The sequence below is a fragment of the Sinocyclocheilus anshuiensis genome, unplaced genomic scaffold (assembly GCF_001515605.1).
Source record: "Sinocyclocheilus anshuiensis isolate Anshui unplaced genomic scaffold, SAMN03320099.WGS_v1.1 scaffold2630, whole genome shotgun sequence".
Lineage (NCBI taxonomy): Eukaryota > Metazoa > Chordata > Actinopteri > Cypriniformes > Cyprinidae > Sinocyclocheilus > Sinocyclocheilus anshuiensis.
The window spans coordinates 263604-282508 of NW_015537938.1; the positions used below are offsets into that span (position 1 = coordinate 263604).

Below are 18905 nucleotides of genomic sequence, written 5' to 3' on the forward strand. Positions count from 1 at the left end.
GCACTCTGCAAACCTGAGGGGCGTTTCCTGTTCTGGGAAAGCTATTGGATTGAGAGACTGAGGAAGGAAGCAGCTTGGCTCGATCCGAGCCTCTCTCTGGCTCCCAGTCGCACAATTCCATATCCACGAGAGACTCTCGCACCTGCAGCTGAGCTCATTGTGGAGCCGTTGTGAGCTCCAAGAAAAAAAAAAAAGGAAGAGGAAGAATACTCCAAACCATCACGCTATAATAATAATGTCTAAACCTTGAGAGATTTAAAGTGAGCATTCCCAGCCCAGATGTCATTGTTTTTGGGTGTGGGTGCTCCGAACGGTCTCTGAACGGACCCAGCGGCGCTTAACGCTTGCCAATGCAGACAGAACTAGGGACGAAACCGAATCGACAGCCGCTCTGATGTCATAAGCAGCCGAGACGAGTTCCAGAACCGGAATGTCGCTGCTGGATCGTCTGGAAATGAAAACACAGCAGGGTTTGCTCGTGAACGGGCCTCTAAGACTAGATGTTAAAGGCATAGGTCACCCAAAAATGACAATTCTATGATTATTTACTCACCTTCATGTCGTTCCAAACCTGCATGACTCTTTCTTCTGCACAAAAAGATACTTGGAAGAATGTTGGGAACGAAATCCTTTCTTTTGGTTACCATTGACTTCCATTGCATGGTCAAAAATATCTCCTTTTATGCTTCACAGATAAAGGAAGTCTCACAGGTTTGAAACAACACGAGGGTGAGTAAATAATGACAATTTTCATTTTTAGGTGAACTATCCTTTCAGGATCGCGATTAATTACTGTACATTCACTGAGAAACAAAAAAACAACAACGAATAGCCAGCAAATCCTGAAACAGCTTGGAAAACTACACAGACATGAATCATTCGTTCGTTCTCACTGCTGCTGGATCTTTTTGTTGGGTTACCTCGGGTCATAGGTTAGAAAAGACGCCTAATTTCCTATGAACACCCACATGATACACAAAAGTGCATCCGTAAACAACAGTACACCTGATCTGAGGGGGTTTCAGATCAGTGGGAATGAGATTCCAGCCCCTCAGGACAGCAGAGCTGAGACGGCGTTAGGGACGAACTACTGTCTACGTGCGTGTATATGCATTCGCGTGTAAACATGCGTGGAGGCAATCTGGTGTTGGTCTACGACTGAGGCACAGTGAGAACGAGAGGTTTTGCATGGATTCGAACGTTAGCAGAAAACAAAATTCGGAAATCAGTCAGCACCAATAATATTCAGGGCGTAGTCGACCACACACGACAGGAGCGAATTCAGAATCTCCAGATCTTTTACTGCAAGGTCATTTTGACAAAAACCACGGACGGTTAGGTTTTTTTTCTTCAGCTTTCATTCTTCGTTTTTTTTTTCTTCAGTACAGTAAGCACAGTTATAACGAAGGTCATGCCTTCACGAAAAAGTTTGGCACACTCAGTCAAGACCAACGAAATCACATGATTCATCACATTTTGGAGGAACTGCAGCAAAGCCTTTTGAACTCAAACTACTGAAATGCAGACCACAAAAACAAAAACAAAAAATGAAACATAATACAAAGAGGACGGATATTTTTCACTGAAGTTAGTTAGGGTCACTTGGTGCTCTGAGTCACCATCCACGGGAACACAGGAAGAGAACCAGCGGAACACAACAAGAAACTGAAACTCAATCCCTCGGATCCGGAACTCAAAACCGGATCGGGATTCAGTGAGTTGGAACATGGTGACTCTTCAGACTAGTATGGCTGTTCCACACCCACCCCAGTGCATTCTGGGCCTGAACGGTTATCTGCACTCGTAGTGATTATGTAAACACGAGCATGCATCGAACAATGCGGCCTTCTGAGCATCTCCATGCATGTTCAAACGCTTGTTTCTCGGTTTTAGAGGCGCATACAGAGCGAGTGTGTTGGTGGGAGAACGAGAATGTGACTGAAACGGTGTGAAAACCCGGACGGGAACCAGAGATACGGTGGATTGGGTGTGGAACCGCCATGCTCTGTAAATGCAAGCTGAGTGCAAACGATAGCAAACCAATGCAGGCCGTTCACGGGGGCCGGGATATTCAAGAGTGACGGTGAGAGTTAGAAACTGACGGAGGAGAGGAAGAGACGGTTAAAATGCCAGACGGTAGCATAAGGTAGCATGAGGGAGGTAGAGAGACAGAAAGAAAGAAAGATTTTTTTAATCTAAATCCGACAACAAACCTGATGACAGACAGCCAAATACAGAAACACACATACTCGCACACAACAAACGTACATATAAAAGAGGGGCTCTGGTTTTGTTTCACATAAACACTCACTGAGATGAACCAGACTCACAGTGTGAAAAGAAAGAGAGCGGTCAGCAGGTGTCTTGATTACTTGAATGATAGCACTGCAATGCATATAAATCACCAGCGGAGGCAGTAGATTACTGCTCTGAGAAACAGGAGGAGGAGGAGCCAGAGGGATTGATTGACATGTCTAAGCGAGGGTGTAGCCACATTCCTAAATGCATTCAAATAAAACCACCAAAGTTTATGGTATAAAAGAAGCCGAGAGTGGTTGTCTGTTTGCGTCCGCCTGCGATGTGGGGGTGAGACCTAACCGTCATCCCTAACTAGCCTAACTGCTGTTGCTATGCCAACCACAATGACGAAATGGGTAGAGAACGAGAGAGAGCGGAGTTAGAAAAGCCAGACGGAGCGGAGATCATATTTAAATGCGAGCTGCAGGTCAGCATGATCGTGTGGTAAGCAGTCACGGGAACGAGGGGCGGAAAGCGTCAGGATCCCGAGGAATCCTGGAGGAGGTTCTGGAATGAAAGGCCACTCCTGTCTTTATGAGTCCACATCTGATACAAGAGAAATGATGGGAAAAAGGCTGGGAGAATGTTCTCTATAATTGGTCCTGCTTGCCAAGCAAGACTCATTAAAACCCTGGCGCTTGCCCCGTTTTAATGACATGGCGCATTGATCAGCTGAGGCCTAAAGCACCCTTGTTAGTTTTTGGGGTAACGTCTGCGATGTGCACATGTGTACGCATAAAAGAAGCCTGTTGTCCCTCTCGGCCAATCAGAAACCACCCTGACTCCTCCAGGGGGGCGGGGCTTGAGTACATGTCAGTGAGTCTGGCCCAATAAGGGGAAAACAACATAAACAGTGGGAGTGTAGGTGGGTGCTCTTGTTTTTGCATGCCAAGGTGGGCAGAAAAAAAAAGCTCTTTCACTTTTGATGACGTATGGCGAATCAAACAAGTGCACCCACTTCAGAACAGAGACGAAAAGGAAACAAAAGCCAAACTCACAGTGGATACGCAAACACACGGAGGGGTGTAGAGAGCGAATGAGGTGGTTCTTGGTTTGCGTCTACAAAGAATATTTCAGTGATATACAATAATTTTATAGTGCATTAGTTTGGCAGGAATAACGTTAGAGGATACGGTAGTACGATTTTAAAGGGTGCAGAGTAAGGTTATTTTGTTATATAATTAAAGACGTTGGTTGAGTAAACACTGCGGTGATAGTTATAAAAAGGATAATACTGCCCTAACATGCCTTGGTGGCATGCAGTCATATGAAATAGTTAAAAAGGACGCAGCAGAACTGGGAATAAATACTACCAGGTTACAACAGAACGATAAAGTGGTGTGTTCCCTTGGTGTATAAAGTGCGTGTGTGTGTGTGTGTGTGTGGGTGTGGGTGAACATAAGTGGTGTGTGAATTCTGTTGACTGAATGATTGCAGAAATGCAGATCTAATGTCAGGAATCAACTGGGGTTAAGCTAATTACACTATACACCCCTCCATACACACACACACACACAATCACACATAACACACACACACACACACTCACTCAAACCACTCCCAAACCGCTGACACAAAGCTCTCCACTCAGTTCTCCTCTTTCTTGGTTTCTTCCTTCTTTTCTTCTGCTTTCTTGTCGTCCTTCTTGGCCTCTTCCTTCTTCTTCTCCTCCTTTTTCTCCTCCTTCTTGGCATCGTCCTTCTTCTTGTCTTCCTTCTTCTTGTCATCCTTTTTCTTGTCATCTTTCTTCTTTTCCTCGTCTTTCTTGGCCTCCTCTTTCTTCTCCTCTTCCTTCATGGGCTCGGTGGTGAGGATAATTTTACCGATGTTGTTCCTCTCTTGCATCCTACGCATGGCATCACCAACCTGAGCAAGAGAGAGAGAGAGAGAGACTGGTGAGGGTGCGGATGAGGAACGGCAGAGAGAGCAGCTTGACTGGCCATCTGCTGTGGTAAGAATATCTAACAAGCTGTTGACAGTTGATCTAATACTGAACTTCACACGCACACAAACATCCTTTATGAGATTCTTCATGTCTCCAAATTTACTCTTACGCCAGAGAATAAGGTGGCAGATGACCTCTAGCTACAAGCCTTTGGATTTATAGCAGTGAGAACCATGAATTACTAAAAGAGCATTTTATTGAACAAAAATTTGGAAACGCCCCTGAGTACCAGAAGTCTAGAGGGTCTTTAAAGGCAGGGTAGGTGATTTGGTTCAGAAACATTTTTGTTATGCTGACTGAAAGTCTCTTCACATCCTGATAGCAATCGCCTACACTACCTTTAAAGTTAACGCATATGGAAAAAATACACAAAACTCCAATTCTGATTTCATGGACCATATTTACTGCAACTCACTAAAAAAAAAACAGTTTGAAAAATGTCGGTTTATTTCAGAAACAACAATAGGCAAAATGATTATTTCTTTCAACTGGCTAATCAAACATTTATTTACAAATGGCAATAACCTCAAAATGTCTGAATATCAGCGAATATTGTTCTATATATTGTCTATCACTGTTCCTCAATGGCCAGTACTCAAATTTAGATAGCAGTATGGCTTTAATTTTAATAATTTATAAATAATAAAAATAAAAATATAATTTTTTGGTTTATATTTTATATTCTAACATTTTATACATGGATAATTACACAAATTAAAACTTTTTATGATGTAGTAATTTTAATTTAACACATTTAATATAATGATAATAATTTTGTTTATATTTTATATTCTAAAATTGATTATCTCTCTCTCATATATATATACACACACACATATACACTATTTGTTTAAGTAGCTAAGCAACTACAGTTTGATGTCAATAATGTCAATATATCCAACTATCAATCATATAATGCTAAAATGCAGATGAAGATGAATTTGTGTTCTTCCTCTTTCAGTGTTCAGTATATCAGCTAGTCTCTGGTCAGTCCACCTGTCTCCCGCTCTGTTTCCCACCCAGTTCACCTCTCCTTTACCACTCTACCTAACAACCAGCACCACGGCAACAGCGAGCCATCTCCTAGCAACAGGGAAAAGCAACCTGGCCCTGACGATTGACTTGTGGACAGATTGAGGAAAGAGAATGAGACAGGAAATGAGAGCGAAGGACAGGGAGATCAACATACACAGAGCGCTTCAAACAGCTCTTCTTCTCATCAGCTCAAGTCTTGTGAAATATTAGTTTCAGTTGAATGCGAAAGCACTTCATAATTCCTTTTACGAATTTTCAATAACACCAAAGTCTGACGAGGCTGATAAAAGCCCGGATCGTCATAAAAGCATCAGCTCGCAGTCGCACTTACATACTGTAAGCAGGAAGAGACATCTCCATAGCAACAGGAGAGATAAGAAAGGAGGAGAAATAATGGGGAAAGATGGATGAAAGAACAAGTGAGGGACGAGGCAGGAACAATTGATCAAAGGGTGGAAGGAGTACAAGGCATGGGTGGTGGTTGAGTTGACACCCTCGCATATATTTAATCTCAATGGATTTCAACTTCCTGGCATAAATTACACTTCCAGATATAATTATACTCGCGTTCTTTTACCCAAAACACATCAGCTCCCGTCTGACACTCATTCATTCATTCACCTGTTCTAGGTGGTAGGTGGAGTCAATTCGGGGCTTGATCTTGCCCTGTCTGTACAGGTCCATAACGGCTGCCATGGCCTGAGCGATGAGGTGAGATTGATGGGGGTAATTGAGAATGAATGGGAGAAAGTTACGAGAGAGAGGAGGCAAGGCCTCCATTGCGATATGATTGAATATGACTGGTTATGTTCGGCTGTGATTGGTTCATGCGATAAATCCCGCCTCTTGTGATCGTGTGTGATCGCGAATCAGTCTGAATGAACCACACAATGGAGTTAATGGAAAGACTAATAAAAAAATAAATTAATTAAAAAAAAAAAAGAAGTAATCAACTCACACACTTAGATATAACCACTTTGTTAGGTCAACATATGACTTGAAATGGCCCAAAAACATGATCTGTGGGAGTTTTTAGTGAGTAATCAACTTAAATCTCCTATTGGTCTGTGACCAATAGACCAATATTTACAGAGTTTTGATGACTGATGACCCGAAAAATACAAAAATTGTTACAAGTTAACTGTTAAAAAGAATAGCTGAACACAAGTTCAAAAATAAAATATATTGTATTGTTATAAAATAAATAGTTACTGCCTTGAGTTATTATTTTGAATGTAAAATGCTTTAAAACCCTAATTTGAAGAGATACATACTTGGGTTTAATAAATAGAATATTGATTACATTGTTAATGTAAAAATATAAAATATAATTATTTTTATTTTATTTTTCTGATAGTGTAAGTAAAGTTTATTTAAACAAGAAAATGTGACGATGACATGAATTTATAATATACATATACGTTTTTTTTGTTCACACTTTTATTCAGCAAGGATGAATTGATTAAAAGTGACAGTAAAAATTTAAAAAAATAATTACATTTTAAATTGTAATATTTCACAATATTACCATTTTACTGTATTTTTGATTAAATGCCTTGGTGAGTGTAAGAGACTTATTTCAAGAATATTTTCAACAAAATAAACAAATGGGAATGGTTTTATATTTTAGATATTCATTTGTCAATGCCTGTTTTGGATAAATGAGTGAATTATATACTAAAATGCATTGTGTCTCCAATTCAGAACTTAGAAAAAATATAATATTATTTCTAACAAAAGAATAAGTTTCTTAATAAGCATAAAATAAGCCTCTTAATAAGTTTAAAACTTTTGTTTAATAGCTACACGAGTAAACAAACCCAAACATTTTAGCACCAATTAATAGCAAGTTATTCCTTGTGCACATCCTTTTTTTTTTCATGCGTCTTCGCTGCCCTCACATGTAAATAACATAAAATAGCCAAACAAAAGGCAGAATAAACGGTTCCACAAAATCTCTCGACACATTTCTACCATCATACCACCCATTCCTACATCCTACAGCATGTAAAAATGTCTTTGTGTGTGTGTGTGTGTGTTTGTGCGCGCGGCGTCTGAACTGTGAGCATGTTCCTCGAGCATGAATAGGTATTTGTGTGAGTTTTCTGCATGTAAAATGTGTGTGCGGTTGACCGACGGGTGAATTACTGCTTAATGGCTCCCACAGTGAGCATTCTTCATTTACAGAGGAATGACATGCCTCTCTGGCCCTCCTTCTCGCTCTCTTTCTCCCTTTTCGGCACCTGCAAACACAAACATCAAGTTGACACATAAGACATAGATATACATCAGTGCCTTAATATCAGGATTTTGGATCCATTCTCGCAAGATATTACTATGATTTATGGGATGGGAGGTATGACTGAAATGTTATTACAGCATGAGTAATTTTCTATCACGGAAAGAGAAAATATTATAAATTGTTAATGTAAAAATATAAAATATAATTATTTTTATTTTATTTTTCTGATAGTGTAAGTAAAGTTTATTTAAACAAGAAAATGTGACGATGACATGAATTTATAATATACATATACGTTTTTTTTGTTCACACTTTTATTCAGCAAGGATGAATTGATTAAAAGTGACAGTAAAAATTTAAAAAAATAATTACATTTTAAATTGTAATATTTCACAATATTACCATTTTACTGTATTTTTGATTAAATGCCTTGGTGAGTGTAAGAGACTTATTTCAAGAATATTTTCAACAAAATAAACAAATGGGAATGGTTTTATATTTTAGATATTCATTTGTCAATGCCTGTTTTGGATAAATGAGTGAATTATATACTAAAATGCATTGTGTCTCCAATTCAGAACTTAGAAAAAATATAATATTATTTCTAACAAAAGAATAAGTTTCTTAATAAGCATAAAATAAGCCTCTTAATAAGTTTAAAACTTTTGTTTAATAGCTACACGAGTAAACAAACCCAAACATTTTAGCACCAATTAATAGCAAGTTATTCCTTGTGCACATCCTTTTTTTTTTCATGCGTCTTCGCTGCCCTCACATGTAAATAACATAAAATAGCCAAACAAAAGGCAGAATAAACGGTTCCACAAAATCTCTCGACACATTTCTACCATCATACCACCCATTCCTACATCCTACAGCATGTAAAAATGTCTTTGTGTGTGTGTGTGTGTGTTTGTGCGCGCGGCGTCTGAACTGTGAGCATGTTCCTCGAGCATGAATAGGTATTTGTGTGAGTTTTCTGCATGTAAAATGTGTGTGCGGTTGACCGACGGGTGAATTACTGCTTAATGGCTCCCACAGCGAGCGTTCTTCATTTACAGAGGAATGACATGCCTCTCTGGCCCTCCTTCTCGCTCTCTTTCTCCCTTTTCCAACACCGCACTCTTTGACCCGTCTTCATTCGCTCACTGTCCGCACATCCTCTCGCGTCGCTTCCCATGTCTGTCACTCCATCGCTTGTTTTCTCCCTCTCGTTTTAGTGTCTCTCCACACGATTATCCCCTTCATTTCGCACATGTCTTCTCTTTCAATTTCTAACAGTCTAACCATCATTCTCTCCGTTCACTTCAAAGGTGGCTTATTAGCATGAAATAAGATCAAAACGCCACATATTGGGACGACAAAGGATATTAGAGTAAATGACACTCTATCGTACCATTAGCGAGGGGGAAATGTACACATAAAGCAATGACAACCCTCTCTGTCTCTCTTTCTCACACACACATATTCACACAAAGCGAGCTCGGAGTTGGCCTGTGATTTGGACCTGACCCAGTCTGCTACATTCGGACACATTCTGGGTTCTGTGTCAGATAGAGGAGCCATTGTTCTGATAAAGCAGGATAGAGGAAGAGAGTGCGCGAGAGAAAGAGACAGAGGGACAAAGACAGTTGGGTGGGACTTCAGGACGCCATGTTGTTTAAGGGGTCTTGTTCCGGGTATTGTGTTTCTGAAGTTGATTTACTGTAATACGTCACTATCAAGCTACTCGGACTCGTCTGCTGGGATGCATCCAATTTACCCAGCAAAACCTCAGCCCTACAAATTGAAACTGTAGCATTTGGTCGAAGTGACATGAAAAAAAACGTGTGTACGCGAGCTGATGCTCAGAGTGTCTATCAAGGTTCACCGTAGCTGATGAGCTTCCCCATTGGTTTCAGTAGGTTGTAGCCCTTATGAGTGTCAGAGCCTCCCAGAGGATCCAGAACAATATCCAAGCCTAAAACACACAGGAAGAAAGACACAGATGGTGAATGACCAAAATAATGTTCTTCTTGCATTAATTCATATACACTATCTATAAAACTGTAACTGCTTGCCCAATTAACAGCGGTCTTAATTTAAAAGAGTGCATCTGTTTTCTGTCTTAATATACTTGTGTGAATTATAAGCGAATATTGTGTAAATTAAATGTTCATTTAATTTTCGCTATTTTGTGGCTTTCATTAACATGGCGAATAAAAAAATTTTTTTTTAAAAAGTGTATGATTCTTTAAAAGAAATCAGTATTTTTATTTCGCAAGGATGCATTAAATTCAGAAAAAATAACAGTAAAGACTTAAATTGTAAATCAGCATAATAGAATGATTTCTGAAAAGATCATGTGACACTGAAGACGGGAAGAAATTACATTTTAAAAATACATTAAAATAGAAAACAGTTGCTTTAAATTGTAACAATATTTGATGAAATTACTGTTTTTACTATTTTTATCAAATAAATACAGCTTTAGTGAGCATGAGACACTTTTCAAAAACTTCTTTTTTTTTCTTACTGACCCTAATATATTATTATATTTTTCTATATTTCTATTTATTAAAGAATCTTTCTTTTATAAGAATGTTTATTTTATTATTTTGATGTTTTCAGCAATGCATGTTGATCATGCTGTGTTTTAGCGGTTAGATAATTAGCACTGTAAAATAAAAGCTATTTAATCTTTAAAGCTCCACAGCAACAGCAAGTTTAGCACATCAATGTATTGCTGAAGTTCCTTATTTAACAGTTCTTTATGGGTTAACGCTGCTCTCGTGTTGACCGGAGTGGAATGTCATCGATGTGATACTGTGTTTCTAAATTTCTAAGACTGTTATGGTCAGAGGAGTACATCAAATAAAATGTTCGGTCATGGAAAAGAGCTAAACAAAAAGGAAGGAATTTGTTTTGTAAATTTTTGTGATAAGATAAAAGAGTAAACAATGTTTTATCGGACACCGTGATAAGAGTTACAACTCACACACACACACACACACACACAGGTTTCTTTTTGTGAAAAGTGGGGACATTCCATAGGCCTAATGGTTTTTATACTGTACAGATCGTATATTCTATTGCCCTACACCAACCCTACCCCTAAACCTACCCCTCACAGGAAACTTTGTGCTATTTCAGATTTTCAATACACTCCATTCTGTGTGATTTATGTGTTTTGAAAAGTGGGGACATGGGGTAATGTCCTGAAAAGTCACCTTCTCCTTGTAATACCTATGTTATACCCTTGTCATTATACAAATGTATGTCCTCATTTGTCACAAAAACGCACACACACACACACACACACACACACACACACACACAATGTGAAAGGTAGAGTGGACTTCAAAGTTTATTGGGTCTGCTAACAGCAAAGCAGAAAGCCTTATTAAAGACTTCTTATGTTAGATTTCCATTTTGTCTTTAATGGCATATATATTTACTAGGCTATTTGCGCACATAGCACCCAAAGTAAAAACAACAAACTGAAACCATTTACATCGATTTATTTGTGGTGATTAGTCAGCGGGGAACATGTTGCATTTAAAATGATGTTTAATTATTAACAGGTGGTCTTAAAACAAGTTTATTAACCACAGATACACTACTGTTCAAATGTTTGGGGTAGGTAAGATGATTTAATATTAATGAAAGAAGTCTTTATGCTCACTAAGGCTGCATTTATTTGATCAGAAATGCAGTAAGAACTGTAATATTGTGAAATGTTACTACAATTTAAATAATGAGTTTTAATTTCAGTATATTCCAAAATATAATTTATTTCTGTGATGCAAAGCTGCATTTCCATCATCATTACTCCAGTCTTCAGTGTCACATGATCCTTCAGAAATTATTCTAATATGATGATTTGGTGCTCAAGAAACATTTCTTATTATCAATGTTGAAAACAGCTGTGTTGCTTAATATTTTTGTGGAAACATTTTTCCAGGATTCTTTGATCAATAGAAAGCTCAAAACAGTATCTTTATGGTCACTTTGATCAATTTAATTTGTCCTTACTGAATAAAAGTATACATTTCTTTAAAAAAAAATCTTGACCCCAAACTTTTGAATGGTAGATTATGTTCTTAAAGCTGGTTTACTGTGTGAGTGCTCACCTTTGGGGCTGATTTTACGGATCTCCTCCACATAATCACGTGTCCGGTAGTCAATGGGGTGCGTGACTCCGCCCTGGCTGATGACCTCGTGCTTGCTGGCCGAGGCGGTGCCAAACAATGTGACATCATTCACCGTTTTACACAACTGAGTGGCAGCGATGCCCACCCCACCTAGAGAGGAAACAAAACCAGAAAAGCCCCGAACACAACTTATTTTCAGCATTTTCCATCTCAAAACAAGAACAGAAACATGCAAGCAAAGGATACAGCAGGATAAAACTCAGTGCTGCCATATGACCTTAAAGACGAGCACACACCCACACATGTACAAACATTAGGACCATTGTAGCAATGCCATTATCCTTGTTTAACTCGCAAGTTCTTTCAAAGGCAAATAACTTTGATTTCAATTTATTAATGGATTTTCTAATGTTTTTCTACTCGTGCATTTTTTTTCCTGTTGAGGAACACAAATGAATCAGAAAGAAACTCAGACTCATGAACATAAAAGCTTAACGTTTAAACGCGGTGGTTTATGGTGAAAGTTTTTATGAGAACCGTTTACTGCGTACACAGTCTGCTACCGTTACTACTGAAAAACAGCAACAGCAAATATCTTTAAGTCATTTCAAAGCATAGTATTTTTAGTGACAAGCTTTAACCTCAAGACTGAAAGAGGCTCCAGGACAGCAGGTTACCAATCATGAGCTCTGTCTGGGGTCTAATGTCTTAAAGATGCCATTTACATCACACATAGATTGTGAGCAGATCCATTTAATCTAAATTTTTACTGCGTGTCTTGTGTGTGTGTTTCAAAGGGAGAGGCAGAGCCGTGTCTTAAAAGGTCACTAGTGCATGAACCTACAAAGGGTAAAGCTTATCTAATGACAAAATGAATAGAGCGCACATACAGTACATACAGTGATATTCATAAAATGTAATCATCAAGTGCTCTAGGTCAGGGCTGTCCAAACTCGGTCCTGGAGGGCCGGTGCCCACACACCCACCCACCCACCCACACACACCCACACACACCCACACACACTCACACACACACTCACTCACACACTCACTCACACACACTCTCACTCACAAATACACTCCATTCTGTGTGATTTATGTGTTTTGAAAAGTGGGGACATGGGGTAATGTCCTGAAAAGTCACCTTCTCCTTGTAATACCTATGTCATACCCTTGTCATTATACAAATGTATGTCCTCATTTGTCACAAAAACGCACACACACACACACACACACACACACACACACACACAATGTGAAAGGTAGAGTGGACTTCAAAGTTTATTGGGTCTGCTAACAGCAAAGCAGAAAGCCTTATTAAAGACTTCTTATGTTAGATTTCCATTTTGTCTTTAATGGCATATATATTTACTAGGCTATTTGCGCACATAGCACCCAAAGTAAAAACAACAAACTGAAACCATTTACATCGATTTATTTGTGGTGATTAGTCAGCGGGGAACATGTTGCATTTAAAATGATGTTTAATTATTAACAGGTGGTCTTAAAACAAGTTTATTAACCACAGATACACTACTGTTCAAATGTTTGGGGTAGGTAAGATGATTTAATATTAATGAAAGAAGTCTTTATGCTCACTAAGGCTGCATTTATTTGATCAGAAATGCAGTAAGAACTGTAATATTGTGAAATGTTACTACAATTTAAATAATGAGTTTTAATTTCAGTATATTCCAAATAAAATAAAAAAGCCAGAATGAGTAACAGCATGCAAAAACAGCCTAGTCAAGAAACAAAATCTATTAAAAAGAAGAAAAAAATCCATGGATATGATACAAAATAAAGCCTGACGCTCTTAAAAATTAAGTAAATTTTCATTAGCTTAAAATAACAAAATTAAATAATTAAAAAAAAAACAAAATAAAGTAAAAAAGTAAAATAAAGCAAAATAAAAAACAAGCCAGAATGAGTAACAGCATGCAAAAACAGTGTGGTTGAGAAACACAATCTATAAAAAAAGAAGAAAAGAAAAATGATACAAAATAAAGCCTGGCACTCATAAAAATTAAGTAAATTTTTAGAAGCTTAAAATAAAATAAAGTAAAATAATAAAATAAACCCAATGACAGCGTGCAAATATAAGGTAGAAAGAAAAAAAAAAAGTAAACGGTAGCAGGCATGCAAAATTTGCCTAAAATAATATATAAATCCCTAACTCGGTACAGGCTACCTAGTTTGTAAAAAACATGATTTGTAGTTCTTGATCAACTTATTTGTACAATAACACTAATAGCAACTGCATGGTTGAAGTTGATACAGTCAAACTCTACAATTTGCGTAAAAATTAAGAATATTTACTTTTCTTCCCACTATGATGTAGAAAGGTACAAATTGTTAAGCTGTCCACAACGTATAGCTAAATAAAACCATGTATACAAACACACTGCAAGTTAATTAACTTAGCTAGTGAATCAGATGAGAGTTCAGTAAGGGGCGACACTGAATCTCTGTAGTGCTCATATACAGTATCTTCTTCTGTTCCATCACTTCATTAAACTGGCCCTCTCTCTTTCTCTCCCTCATTCACTCGCTAGTGAATGAAGTTTGTGTTGCCATGGCGACTCAGGAAGAGTTGGTTTCTCTGAAAGCAGCGGGGCCGCCATTTTCTCTGTCAGAGAGCTCACAATGCATGAGAACACACGTCTCTTTCACATCATGCTTTTAACCTGCTGTCTTGCCTCCTGGACCTTGTGTGGGGGGTGCGGTGCCAGGCTGCCCTATGACCACTGAGCTCCGATCACAAGACCTGTGACAGAGCTGCCCTCAGATCCCCTGAACCTCACACACACACAATGAACCTTTCATGTGTGCTCATATCTGATAATCTCGAGCATTCGCTAAGTCTTTTGCGTGAATTTGACTTCTTTTGCTTCGGCCATGGGAAATTACGCTTATAAGTCGGACCCAAGGTCTAATAACTGGAGTGTGTGTGTGTGTTATATATATATATATATATACATATATACACACACACACACACACACACACACACACACACATATATATATATCCTTCTATATCTGTCATATGGAGGGACATATGAAAAGACATTATATATAATTATTAAATGCAAGGCTGCATTTAAATAATTTTTTTTTTTCAAATTAATATATACTAAATAACTAATTAAATATAATTCAATTCAAATAATAACAAAAAACAAAACAAGAAAAAAAAACAACAATAATAATAATAATAATAATAATAATAATAAATTTTAAAAAAATTATTTTTCCCCCAACAGTAATATGTTTGCCATACTAATGGTGTTAACAAAACACCAGTGGTAAGGAAGTATCTTTCTTTTATTTATTTATTTCATTTAATGTTTTAAACTTTTTTTTTTCCTTCACTAGTCTATTATTGTGTTATATTACAGATAAACCCGCCTCTAAATAGCATGCTAAATCAAAAACTGTAGTTTCGCTTCAGGAGATCTCTTTCTGTCCAAGTGGGCAGTTCTTGGCCAGAGTAAGCTGCAGTGAGGACCAGACCATATGACGTTTCGTCAAAGGCATTTCTAAGGCAACACTGTAATTGAAAAGTAATCCAAACAAAGTGTTTCTGAATAAAATATAAGTGCACTGCTCAAACTGACTCCGGGCTTGTGGAGAGCAAGGGAACAAAGAATCCGTAGCTACATAAGCAGATTCTCCTGTTTAATTCCATTTGTTGTGCTTAGGATTGTGTGGCATTTTTATTTAAGAAAATTAAGTGCAATGTTCATCTAATCAGGTCGTTTTACACAAGGGCATACGAGGGTGAAACACACGCACAGTGAACTCTTTATGCTTCCTTCTATCCACACATTCATACACGCACACACAGACTTGGCAGCCAACAATCTCGGCCACAACAATATTACCCTCCTCGAGCGAGAGGGAATTTTCCCCCAAAACACTGAGGAATTCTGCAGATTCCCAACATACGAGCACTCAACCCACACCCTCAGTGCAAATAGAGGACACACACGATCAATCAATCAATAAAAGAAAGAAACATGCATGAATTAATTATTCACAATAACATTTCAGTGCAACTTTGAGATGTTTTAGAGAGAGAGAGAGAGAGAGAGAGAGAGAGACTTGTTTCACTGCGAGTTGTTTGACAGGATTCAAAGTGGAGGCTGTAAATTTGTGCTCATCTATAAACAGCTTCTCGTATCGGATTCTTACTGTTGAGTTCTTCAAAATGGATCTCAAATCAGCACTAAAGGCAAAGGTCCAGCAAACCAAATAAAACAGCTAGTGACTGGTCAGTCGAATTTAAGTGAGTCACACACCAATCAGACAGATAATGGTGTAGTATTCGGCATGAGGTGCTGTCACAATGAAGAGGCTGTACTCTGCTCTGCTCTGATTTGTTCTGGCGGTTTATAAAATCAGCAGTAAGCTACTATATCACATTTCCACATGTCCAACCTTATAGGGGAGTGAGCTTATGCTAACAAACTGGAAGGCTAGAGATGTAATGTAATATATGAGGTAAAGGAAAATTTCACAGAAAAATGAAAGTGTCAATTGCGACTCGAGTTTAAAATGTAAAAGTGCAAATAAAACTTGACAGCTGTGCAGTGTTGTCACGGTGAACTAAAACTACACCTGTTATATTAGATAAAATGCATAAACAAATTCAATGAAACGAACAAAATAAATAAAAAATTAAAATGACAAAACATAAAATTATTAAATCATAATCTAAAATGTAAATGAAAACCGAAAATATAAAAATAAAAGCTAATTCAATTTCTGTGGTTGTATCTTTTTCCTCACAAAAAGCTATTGCATGACTTTAGAAGTCATACTTTGTCAAAGTCATACAGTCTACTTTGACTGACAAAGGACACTGTATGGAAAAGAGCAGAGTGAACATTCTTCAAAACATCTTGTTTGTGTGTTCCATACAAGAAACCAAAGTCTGAAATGGCATGAGGTGAATGAGTGAATAAATGACAGAATTCATTTTTGGATTAACTAATCTTTTAAAAAATTACAGGGGAAGGGGACAGTAAAAGATCATTAGAAATCGATTTCATAAACTGTAGCAGATGGCGACTGCTCTTCCTGGATGTTGTAATCCTGGAATGCGGTTTTTGGTTCGAGTGTAATGTTTGTTTTATTTTACAAGCGAAGCACCCATTGACATCTATGGCTTTCCTTTAAGGCTTTCCAGATACAACAAACTATTATAACAAGTAGGCGGTTCTTCACGGTTTTCTTCACTCTTTAAGTGTTTACATTACAAATGCACTGCAGTCATACGCACTTTCAAATACCTTTGATCCAGTCAAAACGTTTTGGTCCGTGTTTACACCTGTATTTATCGATGTCTGTTTGTGATCAGATACTTTCATGCAGACAGCTTCAGTTCCCTTGCACTGTTGCTGAATGGAAAAGAGTGACAAGCATCAACTAATAACTAAATCCTTTGAAGAAAATACATCAATATTTGCCTAAAATCATGCATCATGCTCCATATGAAGGTGCGGTGCCATTCCTCACTCTCAGTGAAACTCAGAGGAAACACATTTCCATTTTTACAGCGAATTCAAAAAACATCCTGTGCACTGAGATACCAAGGGCTTCCTGAGCACGCACACACACACACACACACACACACACACACACACACATGAGCATTCATAGGCACACACACAAACAATCTCAAGAACAAGCTGAAACAAAGGCTGATGGTTATAATTACGAGAAACACAATGTGCTACATAACTACAGACTACTCATCTGTGATTGACGCCCCCACTCCAGGAATGACAGACCATAGACCTCAATTTATTATGGGGGTTTTGGTTTGATTTCTCTGCAAATATTTGTGACTACTACAAAGTTGTCTTTAAACATTCCCTCTTTTAGGGTGTGGTGGCGGTTCAAGGAGACGTTTTCGAGATTGTTTGAGAATTCTGGTTTCTACAACACTCCAGTTGGACGAGAGCGTTTCCTTCCAGCCCGAGCCAAAGCTTCATCCACACACACTGTCTGATGCATATGTCCATAAGCATTCACAGGGGATATCAGACACATATCAGACCCCAGAGAGGGAATATGAGAATATTTCAGTCCGTTCGTTGGGCCTCATTCATGAAGCACAAGCAGAATTGATTCCGGTGTATTTTTGTCAGTGGTGGACGAAGTACACAAATCAAGTACTTGAATAAAAGTATAGATACGTATAATAAAATATTACTCCAGTAAAAGTAAAAGTACTCAGTTTTCAAGTTTACTCGAGTGAAAGTACAAAAGTACTTGATTTTTTATGTACTTAAGTAAAAAGTACCGATAGATGAATATTTATTTTGCAGTTTTATATAGGCTACTTTTATCATTTAATTTTATATTAGCATATATTTTTTTATAATCCTATTGCTCAAAATACCTGGGATTTTACCAAAATAACCAATAAGGAAATAATGAATATAATAAGGAAAATATCATTATATTTTCATAATGATTTTTTTCTTCTCAAACCTTGTCTGTGGTATAAAACCACCCCTGGCCAAATGCCCCCCGAGGGCATCACTTCCCACTTTGATAATTACTGTAGTTACCATGTTCTGAACATCACATCCTTTCTTTTTCTCTCAGATGTAATCAACTAGGTGGTTGAATTATAATATTTGGACTTTATTTAAAAAAAAATACCTCAATTTAGCACCAGCAAGCTCGTTAGCTAGACAGTTAGCATCAGCTAACATTGACTTATTTTTTAGCATGGTTATGAATAAACATTTATATTTGTCTACTCGGCTAGTTGATCCAGATACATAGTAACTTAGGCTATGTGTGCTGACAAACAATATAAAAACAGACGTCACATAGGGCTAAATGCATATAGTATTTTAGTAAAACTGCTAACGTTACAGCAGCGGGGAAATGAATGTGCATGAGTTATTTTATTTAATCTGTGTTACTTCAATGTTTTTTTAACCTAAAATATTGAGACTCTGATGTTAATGTGTCTGCATTCAAGCATTTCAGTGGGCTTAAACAGATCACCCTTTACAGCAGATTTAGTTCACAGACAACTGACAGCTTTGACCTAAATATGATTTTCAGTTACAATAATTAATCCTAAAACCGGAGCTACTTCTCTAAGTTTATGTCTATGGCGATTCACACAGGTATGTGTTACTCCGCAGCGGTGACGACCTGACCAGGCTACAATAGTCCAAATATAAGTACTTATTATAAGTGTACCGTAGTGATTCGGAATAAGA

General features: G+C 37.8%; 1 protein-coding gene across 1 annotated transcript in view; it reads right to left on the reverse strand.

Moving 5' to 3' along the window:
* Positions 1 to 756: 756 nt before the first annotated feature.
* Positions 757 to 18905, reverse strand: part of LOC107661200 (synaptic vesicle membrane protein VAT-1 homolog) — a 31427-nt gene continuing 13278 nt past the window's right edge. The window contains exons 3-6 of the mRNA XM_016450688.1: positions 11633 to 11803; positions 9391 to 9480; positions 5900 to 6078; positions 757 to 4164 (exon numbers count right to left, since the gene is read on the reverse strand). Coding sequence (XP_016306174.1) covers positions 3886 to 4164; positions 5900 to 6078; positions 9391 to 9480; positions 11633 to 11803 — 719 coding nt within the window. The 3' untranslated portion in view covers positions 757 to 3885. The remainder of the gene's footprint in view (positions 4165 to 5899; positions 6079 to 9390; positions 9481 to 11632; positions 11804 to 18905) is intronic.